An 18,902-nucleotide genomic window follows, 5' to 3' on the forward strand; every position below is an offset into this window, starting at 1 on the left:
AAATGTCTCAAGCAGGTGAATGCACTCACACACAACCAAAATGTGTATTGATGCGTACTATACGCACTAGTAGCCGAAAACATGTACTAGGAATTCATCTTTGGGGTCCAACGACGCACTAAATCTGAATAGAGCAGGTCCCGGGACGCACTACATTATCCGCTATCAAGTGTATCATCAGTACTGTTTTCACAAAACGCCCTGCCACAACTGTACCGATGCAAGTTTAAGGAGGTAATCTTACCCATGTGATCGTAATGTTTCTGTAATGGGCTCAGTTTCAAAAAGTCGGTATTACTTTCACATGGGCGGGGATGTAGCTCAGTCGGTAGCGCGCTGGATTTGTATCCAGTTGGCCGCTGTCAGCGTGAGTTCGTCCCCACGTTCGGCGAGAGATTTATTTCTCAGAGTCAACTTTGTGTGCAGACTCCCCTCGGTGTCCGAACACCCCCGTGTGTACACGCAAGCACAAGACCAAGTGCGCACGAAAAAGATCCTGTAATCCATGTCAGAGTTCGGTGGGTTATAGAAACACGAAAATACCCAGCATGCTTCCTCCGAAAACGGCGTATGGCTGTCTAAATGGCGGGGTAAAAAACGGTCATACACGTAAAATTCCACTCGTGCAAAAACACGAGTGTACGTGGGAGTTTCAGCCCACGAACGAAGAAGAAGAAGAAGTTAACAGCTCGTTTATGAATGAAAACTCGTGGAAATGATAACAAGTCGCGTAAGGCGAAAATACAATATTTAGTCAAGTAGCTGTCGAACTCACAGAATGAAACTGAACGCAATGCAACGCAGCAAGACCGTAGCATCGTCAGTCCACCGCGCACGGCAAAGGCAGTGAAATTGACAAGAGGAGCGGGGTAGTACTTGCGCTGAGAAGGATAGCACGCTTTTCTGTACCTCTCTTCGTTTTAACTTTCTGAGCGTGTTTTTAATCCAAACATATCATATGTATATGTTTTTGGAATCAGGAACCGACAAGGAATAAGATAAAAGTGTTTTTAAATTGATTTCGAAAAAAAAAAATTGATAATAATTTTTATATATTTAATTTTCAGAGCTTGTTTTTAATCCGAATATAACATATTTATATGTTTTTGGAATCAGCAAATGATGGAGAATAAGATAAACGTAAATTTGGATCGTTTTATAAAGTTTTATTTTTTTTTACAATTTTCAGATTTTTAATGACCAAAGTCATTAATTAATTTTTAAGCCACCAAGCTGAAATGCAATACCGAAGTCCGGGCTTCGTCGAAGATTACTTGACCAAAATTTCAACCAATTTGGTTGAAAAATGAGGGCGTGACAGTGCCGCCTCAACTTTCACGAAAAGCCGGATATGACGTCATCAAAGACATTTATCAAAAAAATGAAAAAAACGTATGGGGATTTCATACCCAGGAACTCTCATGTCAAATTTCATAAAGATCGGTCCAGTAGTTTAGTCTGAATCGCTCTACACACACACACACACACACACACACACAGACACACACACACACACACACACACACACGCACATACACCACGACCCTCGTTTCGATTCCCCCTCGATGTTAAAATATTTAGTCAAAACTTGACTAAATATAAAAATGCGTTTAGCGCAGTACAGAGCATAGCATCTTCACGCGCTTGCTTGATTACAGATTTGAATGTCTGAATGCAACGGGTTTTGTCTGCTTCGACGAATGCGTACCCATAAAATATGTTAACGAACGGAAGTCGGGACTCCTTTTTATAAGCGAAGGTTTGCTTAATTCATGTAATTATTTAGAACAGTTATGGAGCATTTTCGAGCAAATCATTGCAGGTGTATCCAAAGAAAAGCACAGCGAATATCCGTTGACCTTTTAAAAGTCCAATTCGCCAGACAACGGTCACAAAATTGCTTTTTAGATATCAAATAACCAAAGGGAAGTAATCGCTCATTATGCAAACGACCTGTGCAATGGAGTAAGCGAGAGTTGTACGGAACCTTTCTCCTGGCACCTGAGCGAATAACAAGCATTGAAATGAACAAGCGACTTTCATCCTCATTTCGTTTAAGATTCTAAACAACGCTCTGCCTCATTTCGTTTAAGATTCTTAACGACGCTCTGCCTCTTTTTGTTATATTTAGTCAAGTTTTGACTGAATATTTTAACATCGAGGGGGAATCGAAACGAGGGTCGTGGTGTATGTGCGAGTGTGTGTGTGTGCGTGTGTGCGTGTGTGTAGAGCGATTCAGACTAAACTACTGGACCGATCTTTATGAAATTTGACATGACAGTTCCTGGGTATGAAATCCCCGAACGTTTTTTTCATTTTTTTGATAAATGTCTTTGATGACGTCATATCCGGCTTTTCGTGAAAGTTGAGGCGGCACTGTCACGCCCTCATTTTTCAACCAAATTGGTTGAAATTTTGGTCAAGTAATCTTCGACGAAGCCCGGGGTTCGGTTTTGCATTTCAGCTTGGTGGCTTAAAAATTAATTAATGACTTTGCTCATTAAAAATCTGAAAATTGTAAAAAAAAATAAAAATTTATAAAACGATCCAAATTTACGTTTATCTTATTCTCCATCATTTGCTGATTCCAAAAACATATAACCATGTTATATTCGGATTAAAAACAAGCTCTGAAAATTAAATATATAAAAATTATTATCAAAATTAAATTGTCCAAATCAATTTAAAAACACTTTCATCTTATTCCTTGTCGGTTCCTGATTCCAAAAACATATAGATATGATATGTTTGGATTAAAAACACGCTCAGAAAGTTAAAACAAAGAGAGGTACAGAAAAGCGTGCTATCCTTCTTAGCGCAACTACTACCCCGCTCTTCTTGTCAATTTCACTGCCTTTGCCATGAGCGGTGGACTGACGATGCTACGAGTATACGGTCTTGCTGACAAATGGCAGCTACTTGACTAAATATTGTATTTTCGCCTTACGCGACTTGTTTAAGTTTCTTTTCAACGCTCTGCCACTATTCTAAACAACGCTCTGTCTCATTTCGTTTAAGATTCTTAACAACGCTCTGCCTCTTTTCGTTTAAGATTTGCTCTTTAGATAGTTTACCTTTCAGACTGAAATGCGGCAAACAGTACTGTTGTCTGATAGTTACTGAATAAATTGGCGGCTGGTGTAATTTAGTTTACATTAGAGAGGAAACTAAACGTATGGCTGTCAAATACAACGTCTTGACAGAAATGTACACCGTTTAGTTTGTGTCTGTGAATCTCGCATTTGACACGAGGAAATTACGAGTAGTGAAGGTGAGCGGTGTGTCACACACAACTCAAGTTTCATCAATCAATCAATCAATATGAGGCTTATATCGCGCGTATTCCGTGGGTACAGTTCTAAGCGCAGGGATTAATTTTTTTATTTTTTTATTTTTATTTTATGCAATTTATATTGCGCACATATTCAAGGCGCAGGGATTTATTTATGCCGTGTGAGATGGAATTTTTTTACACAATACATCACGCATTCACATCGGCCAGCAGATCGCAGCCATTTCGGCGCATATCCTACTTTTCACGGCGTATTATTCCAAGTCACACGGGTATTTTGGTGGACATTTTTATCTATGCCTATACAATTTTGCCAGGAAAGACCCTTTTGTCAATCGTGGGATCTTTTAACGTGCACACCTCAATGTAGTGTACACGAAGGGCATAACACACAGTTTGCTTATTCGTCGGCTAAAACAAAACAAAAAACTCAGAAAAAGGGCAGAGCCTTGCAATTAGCAAGAAAGGATACACCAGGCGGGACGGTGTCGAAGGGTTGCTGCATTGAAAATCAACCAACCGTGATTTAGCTTTTCAATGCAGTAGTTGGTTTACCTGGTATTTGCTTTGTGCTACATTCAGAGGACCTTACAGCGGCCGCATTCTGTCCTTTTGTGTTTTAATTCCCAGCAGCGTGACTGAAGATCTGCGCACCCTGTTTCATATTCTGATGTGGCTCATTCGTGTGAACGTTTTATGTATATAAGTCAGTGTCAACAGTGTGCATGGCAAAAGTGTTTGGAGTGCACAGTCTGGATTTGTCGTCGCTAAAACTGATTTTAAGGTAGGGTGTAACCTCAATAAGCTTACTTACGAGTGTGTGTGTGTGTGTGTGTGTGTGTGTGTGTATGTTTGTGTGTGTGTGTTTTGTGCCGGTGTGTGTGTTTGTGTGTGTGTGTGTGTGTGTGTAAGAGAGAGAGAGAGGAGAGAGAGAGAGAGAGCGAAAGTGTATAATGTGTGTGTTTGTGTGTACATGTGTATGTTTGTTTGTTAGAAAGGGTGTGCATGTCTGTCTGACTATGTGTATGAAATTTGTGTCTGTGTGAGTGCTTGTTTATGTGGGTGTGTGTGTGTGTTTGTGTGTACGTGCGCGCGTGTGTGCGTGCGTGGGTGTGTGTGTGTGTGTTTGGTTTGATTGTGTGTTTGTAAGGGTGTGTGTGTCCGTCTGTCTGTGCGTATGAGTGTGGGTTTTGTGTGTATGATGTTCGTGTGAGTGAGAGACTCAGTGTGTGTGTGTCCTTGAGAGAGATAATAATAATAAATGAGCATTTATATAGCGCAACATCATAACTTTACAATTATGCTCTTTGCGCTTGACACATTTAAAATTAAAACACAGTTATACAAGCATTTACATCTACATTCATAGTCAACAAGGCTTAATTAAAGGCATACACCATCAAACATACATTACAAAAGATTCTTCCACTAACTAAGTAATAAAAACATGAATAAAGTAGGTAGTGAAAAATCACTAAAACAACAAATACACTACATGTAGCCTACTGACACGTGACGGCTTATCCCCTCAAGATTGAGCAATCTTGGGAGCACACGCAAACACCCAACTCATTCACTCAACGCACACCCAAGAAAGATTACAAGTGGAGACAGACGTCACTATGTATAAAAAGACTAAAGGAACCACATGTAACTTATAAGCTTTATATAATAAACACAAATTTATACACATAACATCCACACATTTAACGGGTAACACATACACATACTACACACATTGACAACACATGAATTCACATGAAATTATACTGGAACTCCAGTCCTAAACACCCTTCCTGGTTCTATAGTCTGTTCGTATCCGGCGCTCAATAATGTTGCACCACCAAATCACACGAACACAGACACATACTTTAACAGCGCCAGGGTACTTAGCTTTTTAGGGATACACAACGCCTCCAAGGCCTTATATGTCCTTCCCCTCCAGTCCTAAACAGCCTTCCTGGTTCTATAGTCTGTTCGTATCCGGCGCTCAATAATGTTGCATCACCAAATCACACGAACACAGACACATACTTTAACAGCGCCAGGGTACTTAGCTTTTTAGGGATACACAACGCCTCCAAGGCCTTATATGTCCTTCCCCTCCTCAGAATGCCGCAGCTCCCTGAGTCTGACCCACTAGAAAGGTCCCCGACTGCCTAAGCTCGTCGTCCCCAGCTCCATCCTTCAGAGCTGTTCCCCAGATTCCTAGGCAATTGTAGAGCTGACCAAACTCCTTCCTCTTGCCGTCTTCTGTTGGTCCCGCGTACACTCTGTGTGGTACTTCTTGTCGGGGTGACCCATGTCGCACTTCATGCGGCAGGGCCTCACATCCACGTCGGACATCGGACATATGAGGATATTTTTTCCAAATGTCCTATACATTTTTCATGCAGGAGGACAAATGTCCTATTGTTTTTGTCACAAAGTGGTCAATGTCCGATTATTCTATCATTTGATCCGGACATCGTCAGTACTTCTTAATTTACAGTAGTTTGAATGCTATGTTATCGATGTATTGCGAAGCGATGTGTAGCAGACGAAATTAGATACTTTGTGCCTCTAGTACCAAAGAGTTTCCAAGGCTCGCAACTCGGAATGCTTGAAGCCAGTTGAGAGTTGCCTCCCTTCGCGCTTTTCCCGAAAATAACAAACGAAAACCGCGATCCCAGAAAAGGGACAGAAGAAATTACACTCCAAGTCCCTTCCCTCATCATCTGTCAGTAGCACGGAAACTGAGCTTCCTCCAGCCCCAGAGCAGTTAGAGCCCGATCGCGATAGTCAAACATCGGAGCCGAAGAAAGACACTACCCCCTCCCTCACCCCCACGCGTAACTTCGTCTCAGTCAAGCTGGGCGACATCATTCCCGTGGATGTTGCATGACCCAGAGAGGAAACTTATGTTTTGCTGTTCCAACCGTTCGCAAATCGGCCCTTACCGATCATCAAGAAACCAAAGACCATGCTGTTAGTGTGCTTGTGCCATCTCTCCAGAGAGACAAGGAGATAGTTGAAACCCGACAGCTGACAAAACAAGAAAAGGGGGCAGCTGTGGCAGTCAAAGCTGCTCACTTTTTGCCAAGAAAAGTATTTTTGTTCTTTTACCCTCGTGCCAAGAAACTAGTCAAGTTTAATCATATTTACGTTTTGTTACGGGAAAAAAATGTCCTATTGATTTGTTTTTGTTCAGGACAAATGTCCTATCACTTTTACATTGGCCAGGACATTTGTCCTATGCTACCTCTCATGGATGTGAGGCCCTGCATGCGTCACCGTGAACCGCAGTCACCTTCCGATAGCCTCCCCACTGTCCAGTCTTAACGCCTTCACGTAATCATACGTCCCTCCTCCGTTCTCTCCGGCCAACTGCATATAATAAAACAGCACGTTAATACTGAACAACACCATCCCTAGCTACCTGGCGTGTATCGATGGTTGTGTTAGTGCTCATCGGTAATGCAACCTCTTTGCGCATAATACCGATGGACATCAAGATCGAATATTACACCAGGCAACCATATATGGAAAAGGATAATTATTTAATGCATTAGCTATAAAACGGGGCTTTACAATAATATTTATAGTTCGCTTCAACCTATAAACTTATTGTCTTTATCATGACCATAACGCCATGTGATATGTTACAAATACCTGGACAAACGTACACTAAATGTTAGATTGTGGTATCCAACTTTACATTACATTACATGACCACGATTGCATGTCGCAACACCCATATCCCTGCACAGGTATGATACATCCCCGCATATTATTACACACTATAATATGAAGATATAACACAACATGATCAATACTATAAGTATACTAAAGTTGTCGGGATGTCGGCCGCCATCTTGGATATGTGTGATTTTTCCATGTGAACGATATTTTATAATTATATGCAAATAATTACACACATATTACTCCACTGTACGTTCACCATATATCACTTCCAGACATGCGTTAATATATACATCCCGAGGCACTCTATACACATGTTGTAATGGACCGGTCGATGTCACCCTTATCTCTCCCGTGCAAATTCCCACGGATATAACATGTCTCACATTCACCGTGTCCCAACAATATTACAACTATACCAAACGTAAACACAAACAAAACAAACATTAGACAACGACATCTACCCAGCCACAGCAATACGAAAACAATAATTCACCCGCCAAGTCAATAACACAAGCTCAACTTACAACCGCCGGGTGATGCGAGCACTCGCGCCGCCAATACGTCTGCGACCGTACCGTTGTCTCTCACGGGTAGTACTAACTCAAAACCGGGCCTATTTCGTTGACGGGGTGTCAACGTGTATTCGTACACCGCTGACCTAGAACTATATTAATTCCTTTACTTGCTAAATAGCCTATAGATACACGATAATATAATTTATGCATTACATTATGTTACCCTACCAGGTGAAATGAACATTATTTAATTTGCACTACTGTGCCCAACACATATTAACAAACTTGTTTTCTGCAGCTTGACCTGGTTTGTTCACCGCGCGTTACCGGGTGACTATAGCCCGTTCCACGATTCGGACACAACCTTGCAACATATGCGATGTTACAGGAATAACGCACTTCAAACCAACCCGCATACATTCCACAATAATGTTTGGACTCCAATAATTAGTGTTGCAAATAGCACAATTATTATATACACTCCAAAATATAACAATTACATCATTTCGTCCATGTACAAAAGCCTGTTTAAGCTTCGTCTGTGTCTCTGACTCTGTCTCTGTCGCTGTCTCTGTGTCTCTGTGTCTGTGTCTGTGTCTCTGTCTCTGTCTGTCTCTGTCTCTGTCTCTGACTCTGACTCTGACTCTGACTCTGACTCTGTCTGTGTCTCTGACTCTGTCTCTGACTCTGTCTCTGACTCTGTCTATGACTCTGTCTCTGTCTCTGAAAACTCGGGTTGTGACACCTACTGATGGACTGAGAAAACAAAATCAGGGGTTGTATTTCTTGAAGAGGTGCGTTTTAAGTGCTCGTTTGAATGCTTTGGGTTACTGAGAGTGGCGGATGTAAAAGGGGAGAGAATTCCATTGTGTGGGTGCGCAGAAAGTAAAAGTGCGTTGTCCGTATGTTTTGGTTTTGGTGTGTGGAATGGTAAGGATGCGACAGTCAGAAGAGGCACGGAGTTGTCTTGCTGGAGAATAGACGGTGAGGACGGTTCAGAGAAGTAAGCACCGATTTGTCCCTAGTTGGGGGTATGCAGTGCCTTGGCATTGCACTTCTACTTAATTGTTATCTTGTTAGTTCCATTCACATGCAGTCCCTTGTTCCATTTCTGCTAATGCTTATAGTAATGATGACGACAACGACGATGATGATGCTGACAATAAGTTTGTTTAACTTCCTGACTTGAAATGTGACTGAACACATTTTTGTTGAAAGGGGAAAGCCCTGAAAATGAGATTATTTTTCAGACGTTCACCAAGCAACGAAAGTATACAGAAGAAGAGAAGAAAGATGTCTGTTCCAAGCAGAACATTCCTCTTACGTGTGGTGCTGCTCTTCTTTGTGCTTTCTCTGGGTAAGTTTACAATAACAATAACAACACTTTATTGTCCATTAGAATACACACACACACACACACACGCGCGCGCGCACACACACACACACACACACACACACACGCGCGCGCGCACACACACGCACACACACGCGCGCACATACACACACACACACGCACGCGCGCGCGCGCACACACACACACACACACACGCACGCACGCGCGCGCACGCGCGCACACGCACACACACACGCACACACACACACACAAACACTAATAATTTGCTGATCGAAGAGCCAGTCTGTTGAGTGTTCGGTCGATGGATTGACTAGAGAATGATAGATTTATTATTAAGCCAAGAAAAAGAGTATAACGCTTTGGATTTACCCTAAAAATAAAAATAAAATTGACCCTCCAAATAAGCAGATTTGAAAATGACAAAAGTCTATTTTGCAGACATTGTAAGGAAATTTACTACAAAGTTTATTTTTTTTAATTTGCTTTGCCTTGTCATCGGAAACAATCATGTTTGGCATTACACAATTAGTTCTCTAGTTATTTCCTTCTTGCCGTCGAAGAAAGTAGCCCGATTGTTATGAGGGTAACCTCACAGTACTACATCATTATGATCCTCTCTTTACTTTACCCTGAAAATACATGTATTGAATGACAATGTATGTAATAATTATACTCTCCACAATTACGAAAGTACAAAATAATGTTTTTACTTAACCTGATTGTTGCTATTTTTGATACTTTCCAACCGACCAACGTACTTTATTGTACATTTCCTATGAATACAATAATAGATCCGGATGTTTGCAAGGCAAGAACGTGCCTTAAATTCTAAAATAACATTGATACTATGTTTGTACTTTTACCCTATTGATTCAAATAAAAACCTCTGTTTTAAATGTTTCTGCAACTTCTGACGAATCATCAGTATCATCAGCTACTGATGCAACAACAGTATCATCACCTACTGACACAACAACAGTAGCATCAGCTACTGACACAACAACAGTAGCATCAGCTACTGACACATCAACAGTAGCATCAGTTACTGACACAACAACAGTAGCATCAGTTACTGACACATCAACAGTAGCATCAGCTACTGACATATCAACAGTAGCATCATCTACTGACACAACAACAGTAGCATCAGTTACTGACACATCAACAGTATCATCAGCTACTGACACATCAACAGTATCATCAGCTACAGACACATCAACAGTATCATCAGCTACTGACACATCAACAGTAGCATCAGCTACTGACACAACAACAGTAGCATCACCTACTGACACAACAACAGTATCATCACCTACTGACACATCAACAGTATCATCACCTACTGACACATCAACAGTATCATCAGCTACTGACACATCAACAGTATCATCAGCTACTGACACATCAACAGTATCATCACCTACTGACACATCAACAGTATCATCACCTACTGACACATCAACAGTAGCATCACCTACTGACACATCAACAGTAGCATCACCTACTGACACATCAACAGTATCATCAGCTACTGACACATCAACAGTATCATCAGCTACTGACACATCAACAGTATCATCAGCTACTGACACATCAACAGTATCATCAGCTACTGACACATCAACAGTATCATCACCTACTGACACATCAACAGTAGCATCAGTTACTGACACATCAACAGTATCATCAGCTACTGACACATCAACAGTATCATCACCTACTGACACATCAACAGTATCATCAGCTACTGACACATCAACAGTATCATCACCTACTGACACATCAACAGTATCATCACCTACTGACACAACAACAGTATCATCACCTACTGACACATCAACAGTATCATCACCTACTGACACATCAACAGTATCATCACCTACTGACACAACAACAGTAGCATCACCTACTGACACATCAACAGTATCATCACCTACTGACACATCAACAGTAGCATCAGCTACTGACACATCAACAGTAGCATCAGCTACTGACACAACAACAGTAGCATCAGTTACTGACACATCAACAGTATCATCAGCTACTGACACATCAACAGTAGCATCAGTTACTGACACATCAACAGTATCATCAGCTACTGACACATCAACAGTATCATCAGCTACTGACACATCAACAGTATCATCAGCTACTGACACATCAACAGTATCATCACCTACTGACGCAACAACAGTATCATCAGCTACTGACACAACAACAGTATCATCATCAACTGACACAACAGCAGTATCATCAGCTACTGACACATCAACAGTATCATCAGCTACTGACACATCAACAGTATCATCACCTACTGACACATCAACAGTAGCATCAGTTACTGACACATCAACACTATCATCACCTACTGACACATCAACACTATCATCAGCTACTGATTCAACAACCGGATCATCAGCTACTGACACATCAACAGTATCATCACCTACTGACACAACAACAGTAGCATCAGCTACTGACACAACAACAGTATCATCAGCTACTGACACATCAACAGTATCATCAGCTACTGACACATCAACAGTATCATCACCTACTGACACAACAACAGTATCATCAGCTACTGACACAACAACAGTATCATCAGCTACTGACACATCAACAGTAGCATCAGTTACTGACACATCAACAGTAGCATCACCTACTGACACATCAACAGTAGCATCAGCTACTGACACATCAACAGTAGCATCAGCTACTGACACAACAACAGTAGCATCACCTACTGACACAACAACAGTATCATCAGCTACTGACACATCAACAGTAGCATCAGCTACTGACACATCAACAGTATCATCACCTACTGACACAACAACCGGATCACCAACTACTGACGCGTCAACAGTATCATCAGCTACTGACACATCAACAGTATCATCACCTACTGACACATCAACAGTATCATCACCTACTGACACATCAACAGTATCATCAGCTACTGACACATCAACAGTATCATCAGCTACTGACACATCAACAGTATCATCAGCTACTGATTCAACAACCGGATCACCAACTACTGACGCGTCAACAGTATCATCAGCTACTGACACATCAACAGTATCATCACCTACTGACACATCAACAGTATCATCACCTACTGACACATCAACAGTATCATCAGCTACTGACACATCAACAGTAGCATCAGCTACTGACACAACAACAGTATCATCAGTTACTGACACATCAACAGTATCATCACCTACTGACACAACAACAGTATCATCACCTACTGACACATCAACAGTAGCATCAGCTACTGACACATCAACAGTATCATCAGCTACTGACACATCAACAGTATCATCAGCTACTGACACATCAACAGTAGCATCAGCTACTGACACAACAACAGTAGCATCAGCTACTGACACAACAACAGTAGCATCAGTTACTGACACTTCAACAGTAGAATCAGTTACTGACACATCAACAGTATCATCAGCTACTGACACATCAACAGTATCATCAGCTACTGATTCAACAACCGGATCACCAACTACTGACGCGTCAACAGTATCATCAGCTACTGACACATCAACAGTATCATCACCTACTGACACATCAACAGTATCATCACCTACTGACACATCAACAGTATCATCAGCTACTGACACAACAACAGTAGCATCACCTACTGACGCAACAACAGTATCATCAGCTACTGACGCGTCAACAGTATCATCAGCTACTGACGTATCAACAGTATCATCAGCTACTCACGTATCTACAGTATCATCAGCTACTGACGCGTCAACCGGATCATCAGCTACTGACGCGTCAATAGTATCATCAGCTACTGACGCAGCAACCGGATTATCAGCTACTGATGCAGCAACAGGATTATCAGCTACTGACGCAACAACCGGATCATCAGTTACTGACGCAACAACAATCTCGTCAGCTACTGACGCAACAACAGTATCATCAACTACTGACAAAACAACAGTATCATCAGCTACTGACACAACAACAGTATCATCAGCTACTGACGCACCAACAGTATCATCAGCTACTGACACAACAAGAGTATCATCAGCTACTGACACAACAACAGTATCATCAGCTACTGACGCAACAACAGTATCATCAGCTACTGACACAACAACAGTATCATCAGCTACTGATGCAACAACAGTATCATCAGCTACTGACACAACAACAGTATCATCAGCTACTGACACAACAACAGTATCATCACCTACTGACACAACAACAGTATCATCAGCTACTGACGCGTCAACAGTATCATCAGCTACTGATGCAACAACCGGATCATCAGCTACTGACGCAACAACAGTATCATCAGCTGCTGATGCAACAACAGTATCATCAGCTTCTGGTGCAACAACCGGATCATCAGCTACTGACGCAACAACCGGATCATCAGCTACTGACGCAACAATCGGATCATCAGCTACTGTCGCGTCAACAGTATCATCAGCTACTGAAGCAACAACAGTATCATCAGCTTCTGGTGCAACAACCGGATCATCAGCTACTGACGCAACAACAGTATCATCAGCTACTGACGCAACAACCGGATTATCAGCTACTGACGCAACAATCGGATCATCAGCTACTGACGCAACAACCTGATCATCAGCTACTGACGCAACAACCGGATCATCAGCTACTGATGCAACAACCGGATCATCAGATACTGATGCAACAATCGGATCATCAGCTACTGACGCAACAACCGGATCATCAGCTACTGATGCAACAACCGGATCATCAGCTACTGATGCAGCAACCGGATTATCAGCTACTGACACAACAACCGGATCATCAGTTACTGACGCAACATCAATCTCGTCAGCTACTGATGCAACAACAGTATCATCAGCTACTGACGCAACAACCGGATCATCAGCTACTGACGCAACAATCGGATCATCAGCTACTGACGCGTCAGCAGTATCATCAGCTATTGACGCAACAACCGGATCATCAGCTACTGACACGTCAACAGTATCATCAGCTACTGACGCAACAACCGGATCATCGGCTACTGACGCGTCAACAATATCATCAGCTACTGACACAACAACAGTATCATCAGCTACTGACGCAACAACGCTTTCATCAGCTACTGATGCAACAACCGGATCACCAACTACTGACGCGTCAACAGTATCATCAGCTACTGACGCAACAACAGTATCATCAGCTACTGACGCGTCAACAGTATCATCAGCTACTGACGCAACAACAGTATCATCAGCTACTGGTGTTACTACAGGAACAACGACTTCTTACATGACAACAGGAACAACCACTATTGACACAACAATAGGAACAACCACTATTGACACAACAATAGGAACAACAACTATTGACACAACAATAGGAACAACAACTATTGACACAACAATAGGAACAACAACTATTGACACAACAGGAACAACAAGTATTGACACAACAATGGTAACAAGTATCGACACAACGACAGGAACAACAACTGCTGACACAACAACAAGAACAACAACTATTGACACAACAGGAACAATAGGAACTACAACTATTGACACAACAATAGGAACAACAACAGGAACAACAACTATTGACACAATAGGAACAACAACTATTGACACAACAGGAACAACAACTATTGACACAACGACAGGATCAATAGGAACAACAACAGGAATAATGGAAAGAACATTAACTATTGACACAACAACAGGAACAATAGGAACAACAACAGGAACAATAGGAACAACAACTATTGACACAACGACAGGAACAATAGAAACAACAACTACTGACACAACAATAGGAACAACAACAGGAACAATTGGAACAACAACTATTGACACAACAACAGGAACAACAACTATTGACACAACAACAGGAACAATAGGAACAACGACAGGATCAAAAGGAACAACGACAGGATCAATAGGAACAACGACAGGGTCAATAGAAACAACGACAGGATCAATAGGAACAACGACAGGATCAATAGGAACAACGACAGGATCAATAGGAACAACGACAGGATCAATAGGAACAACGACAGGATCAATAGAAACAACGACAGGATCAATAGAAACAACGACAGGATCAATAGGAACAACGACAGGATCAATAGAAACAACGACAGGATCAATAGGAACAACGACAGGATCAATAGGAACAACAAATATTGACACAACAACAGTAACAGGAGCAACGACCACTAAAACGACAACCGTATCAACAAGTACTGACGCTACAACGGGATCAGTTTCTACTGAATCAACAATAGGATCAAATACTACAGTCTTATCAACACGATCAACAACTCATGACGCTTCAACTGCATCAATATCGGTAGAATCAACAACTACTGACGCCACCACGTATTCTTCAGTACCACAAGGTAAAGTGTTCTTTGAATCAGCCTATCTAATAATTAAAATACTAATTAATTCATAAATTAAGCAGATACATGAAGGAATATTGAATTTATTGATTATTGATTATTTTGCTCAATAGATCGTTAGCGATAAGTTTATTCGATTACTAATTGCACAGAGTTGACTGATTATAAACTACAAGCTTCTGAGTCGGTTACATCTTGGTTTAATTGTGTTTTCTTCAATAATGGTAGGGTGACATATGCGTAAGGTCTGCCTGAGTGGCAACCGGTGGACGTGTTTGTTTGTTTTTTGTTTAAAGCAACCAACTTTCACATAGTGCTTAATAAGAAGAGTGGGGTCCTGATTTAGCTTATAATGTCCTCTGGACCCAAAAAGCAACAACAACTAACTAACTATTAATAAGAAGAGTTGTTCGGGACGATTAGTACTATCTTGTGTTAAAAGGGTTAAGTGGTATTTGTTAACGTTTTTGCTCTGTCAACCCCACAGAGAGACCGGCACGGTTGGCCTAGTGCTAAGGCGTCCGCCCCGTGATCGGGAGGTCGTGGGTTCGAACCCCGGCCGGGTCATACCTAAGACTTTAAAATTGGCAATCTAGTGGCGTCCGGCATTATGGGGTTAGTGCTCAGACTGGTTGGTCCGGTGTCAGAATAATGTGACTGGGTGAGACATGAAGCCTGTGCTGCGACTTCTGTCTTGTGTGTGGCGCACGTTATATGTCAAAGCAGCACCGCCCTGATCGGCCCTTCGTGGTCGGCTGGGCGTTAAAGGCATATGTACTCGATGACTATACACGCTAATTGCTTTACCAACAGCTGGAGACATGCTAAATTAAGTTCCCTGCAAAATATTGTGGTCTAGGACCCCTTCAATGTTGAGATATGTTAATTTTCATTTTGATCTGGATCGTCCTATTTATAGATTTGGCAACACATGTAACGTTGATGCAAGGGAGCTAACACCGCGGCTTTGTTGACATCCTCACTTTTTCAGAGGCTAGAACAAGCTGTAATGCATGTATTATGGTCCGCGCATGGTGACATATCGTCATTATATGGTCTTATGGTGCGTTCGACATCGATTATGGGCAAACTACACTTTGTAAACACGGGAGCGCGTACATATGCCTTTAAGCAAACAAACAAACAAACAAACAAACAAACCCCACAGAGCCTCAGTGACGCGCTACGCTGACCTCTCTAGCCAGTCCGGGGTTCTCGGTGAGCACGCTTAAAACACCTGTCAAGATCGGTTTCACTGAATTGGGTGCTTGGTACCTCAGTTGGTAGAGCACTGGACTTGTGATCGGAAGGTCGGGCCAGGACGGACACGGGTCAACTTTATGTGCAGACCCAGAGACGGAAGCCATGTCCCACCCCCGTGTCACCACAAAGGCACGTAAAAGATCTTGGTCATTCTGCCATAAGTGCAGATGGCTGATACCACCTAAACACGCATACACTTGTGTATCTCGTCAAGAGCCGTGAGGGCGTAAAACTCGAATCATATAACCCATATCTTGTCCTTATATTTAGCGAAATATTTAGCCTGTAGGATATAAAGCATTCTCTCTTTCCTTTTCACTGCCTTCTTCGGTCAGGTTCTGTCCTATGAGCGTGACAGTTTTAAGAAGAACGAGAGTTCATACGGATATACATGTATATGAAATGTGACGCTGCGCGAGGGGCTCTTTTCGGGTATACATGTTTGCGGTGTATTCTCTTCATTTGTGAAAATTCACGTGTCCCTGCAGGGTCTAAACCGCTAAAGCTGAAAACAAGTCATTTTAACACAGGATAATACTATTCGTCCTGAACAACTTTTCTTCTTAAACCACCTGCCCCTCAAACAGACTATCAAAGCTATCACTGACAATGACTAAACAGATAAGTAACATTGGACCAGACTATGAGCTCTACGTATACTGAGCGCTCCCTTGCATTAGTTAATTATTAAGTAGTGTTTCCAAGAAATCTTTCGGGTTTTCAGGGCTCAAGTCGGCCGGTTCAGAATTCCAGCCCCCCCCCCCCCCCCTCTCATCCCAACTCCCTCCTCACCACTCCTTTCAATTGTGTAGGTGCGCCGAGTTATGAGGACTAAAAGGAAAAAATATCCCTTGTACAGTTGAAAAAGCTGCACATGCGTTGCATTGCAGGTACAATGTTTCAACTTATCCAAGAAAAATCATTGTGTTCAAACAATTCCCACACCATGTATACTGACAAACAAAGTGTTCTTAGCTTTCTCACGCTACCCAGCCCAATATGCTGTGTAGTGCAAACTGATTAGGCTGTTATGAGAGATATGAGAGAGAGAGAGAGAGAGAGAGAGAGAGAGAGAGAGAGAGAGAGATATATATGGGGGGGGGGGGGGTGGAGAGAGAAAGTGAGAGGGAAAGGAGGGTGGGGAGAGAGAGAGAGAGAGGGGGGGGGGGTTAGGGTCTCTTTGTAAGTATCACTGACACTAAGAATGATAACAATAGTAACAGATAAAATCTACAAAAGCGTTTTGGGAATGTTGTTTGCGGTAAACCTAATCAAACTTCGAATAATTAAACCGACCGAGTTTTCTTTGCATTTTGTTTGTTTGTTTGTTTGCTTAACGCCCAGCCGACCACGAAGGGCGATATCAGGGCGGTGCTGCTTTGACATTTAACGTGCGCCACACACAAGACAGAAGTCGCAGCACAGGCTTCATGTCTCACCCAGTCACATTATTCTGACACCGGACCAACCAGTTCTAGCACTAACCCCATAATGCCAGACGCCAGGCGGAGCAGCCACTAGATTGCCAATTTTAAAGTCTTAGGTATGACTCGGCCGGGGTTCGAATCCACGACCTCCCGATCACGGGGCGGACGCCTTACCACTCGGCCAACCGTGCCGGTAGTTTTCTTTGCATGTCATATCCTATTTTAATTTCTCCTCTCAGATTACACTTCAAGTTAAGGGAACAATAACGCTGGATCAGTTTACCTCTACCTTAGTATTTAGTTGCTTTCTTTTCTTACCTTTCTAAGAAGGCGATTGTTGAGATTGTGACGTAGTTTAGTAGGCACTGTCGCAGTATCCGGCAGGCTCTATCGCCAAGATTGAATTATTTGGTTCATTCTCTCACGTCACCAGTGGTTGCTTTGATATGCTAGAAGGTCTAGCGATGTTTGAGGGGCAAGCGATGGAAGTGCATTTGACTTAATTTGTATTGTTGACCAAAATGTGACATTTTACACAGATCGAGACCGGCACGGTTGGCCTAGTGGTAAGGCGTCCGCCCCGTGATCGGGAGGTCGTGGGTTCGAACCCCGGCCGGGTCATACCTAAGACTTTGAAATTGGCAATCTAGTGGCTGCTCCGCCTGGCGTCTGGCATTATGGGGTTAGTGCTAGGACTGGTTGGTCCGGTGTCAGAATAATGTGACTGGGTGAGACATGAAGCCTGTGCTGCGACTTCTGTCTTGTGTGTGGCGCAAGTTATATGTCAAAGCAGCACCGCCCTGATATGGCCCTTCGTGGTCGGCTGGGTGTTAAGCAAACAAACAAACAAACACAGATCGAGACAGTCAGTGTGCCTCCGTCGAGATGAACAATGGCTGTCGAGATATGTCTAAAATGTCATATTTTGGTCAACAATACAAATAACATTATTTGTCATCATTTTCTCGAG

The 18,902-nt window shown here is 42.4% G+C and overlaps 2 protein-coding genes across 2 annotated transcripts in view; both read left to right on the forward strand.

The window, feature by feature from the left end:
• Positions 1-3,768: 3,768 nt before the first annotated feature.
• The window catches only part of LOC138961696 (adhesion G protein-coupled receptor B1-like), a gene marked incomplete in the record, with an annotated part of 72,384 nt that continues 57,250 nt past the window's right edge, over positions 3,769-18,902 (forward strand). The window contains 3 exon segments of the mRNA XM_070333366.1: positions 3,769-4,076; positions 8,742-8,848; positions 14,010-15,239. Of these exon segments, the coding sequence (XP_070189467.1) occupies positions 4,018-4,076; positions 8,742-8,848; positions 14,010-15,239 (1,396 nt within the window).
• On the forward strand, positions 9,734-13,471 carry LOC138960852 (serine-rich adhesin for platelets-like; the record flags this gene model as incomplete). The annotated part of the gene is made up of 1 exon (XM_070332495.1): positions 9,734-13,471. A coding segment is annotated over one exon (3,738 nt), but the record flags the coding sequence as incomplete, so codon positions are not given.

The sequence above is a fragment of the Littorina saxatilis genome, linkage group LG3, assembly GCF_037325665.1.
Source record: "Littorina saxatilis isolate snail1 linkage group LG3, US_GU_Lsax_2.0, whole genome shotgun sequence".
NCBI classification, from domain to species: Eukaryota; Metazoa; Mollusca; class Gastropoda; order Littorinimorpha; family Littorinidae; genus Littorina; species Littorina saxatilis.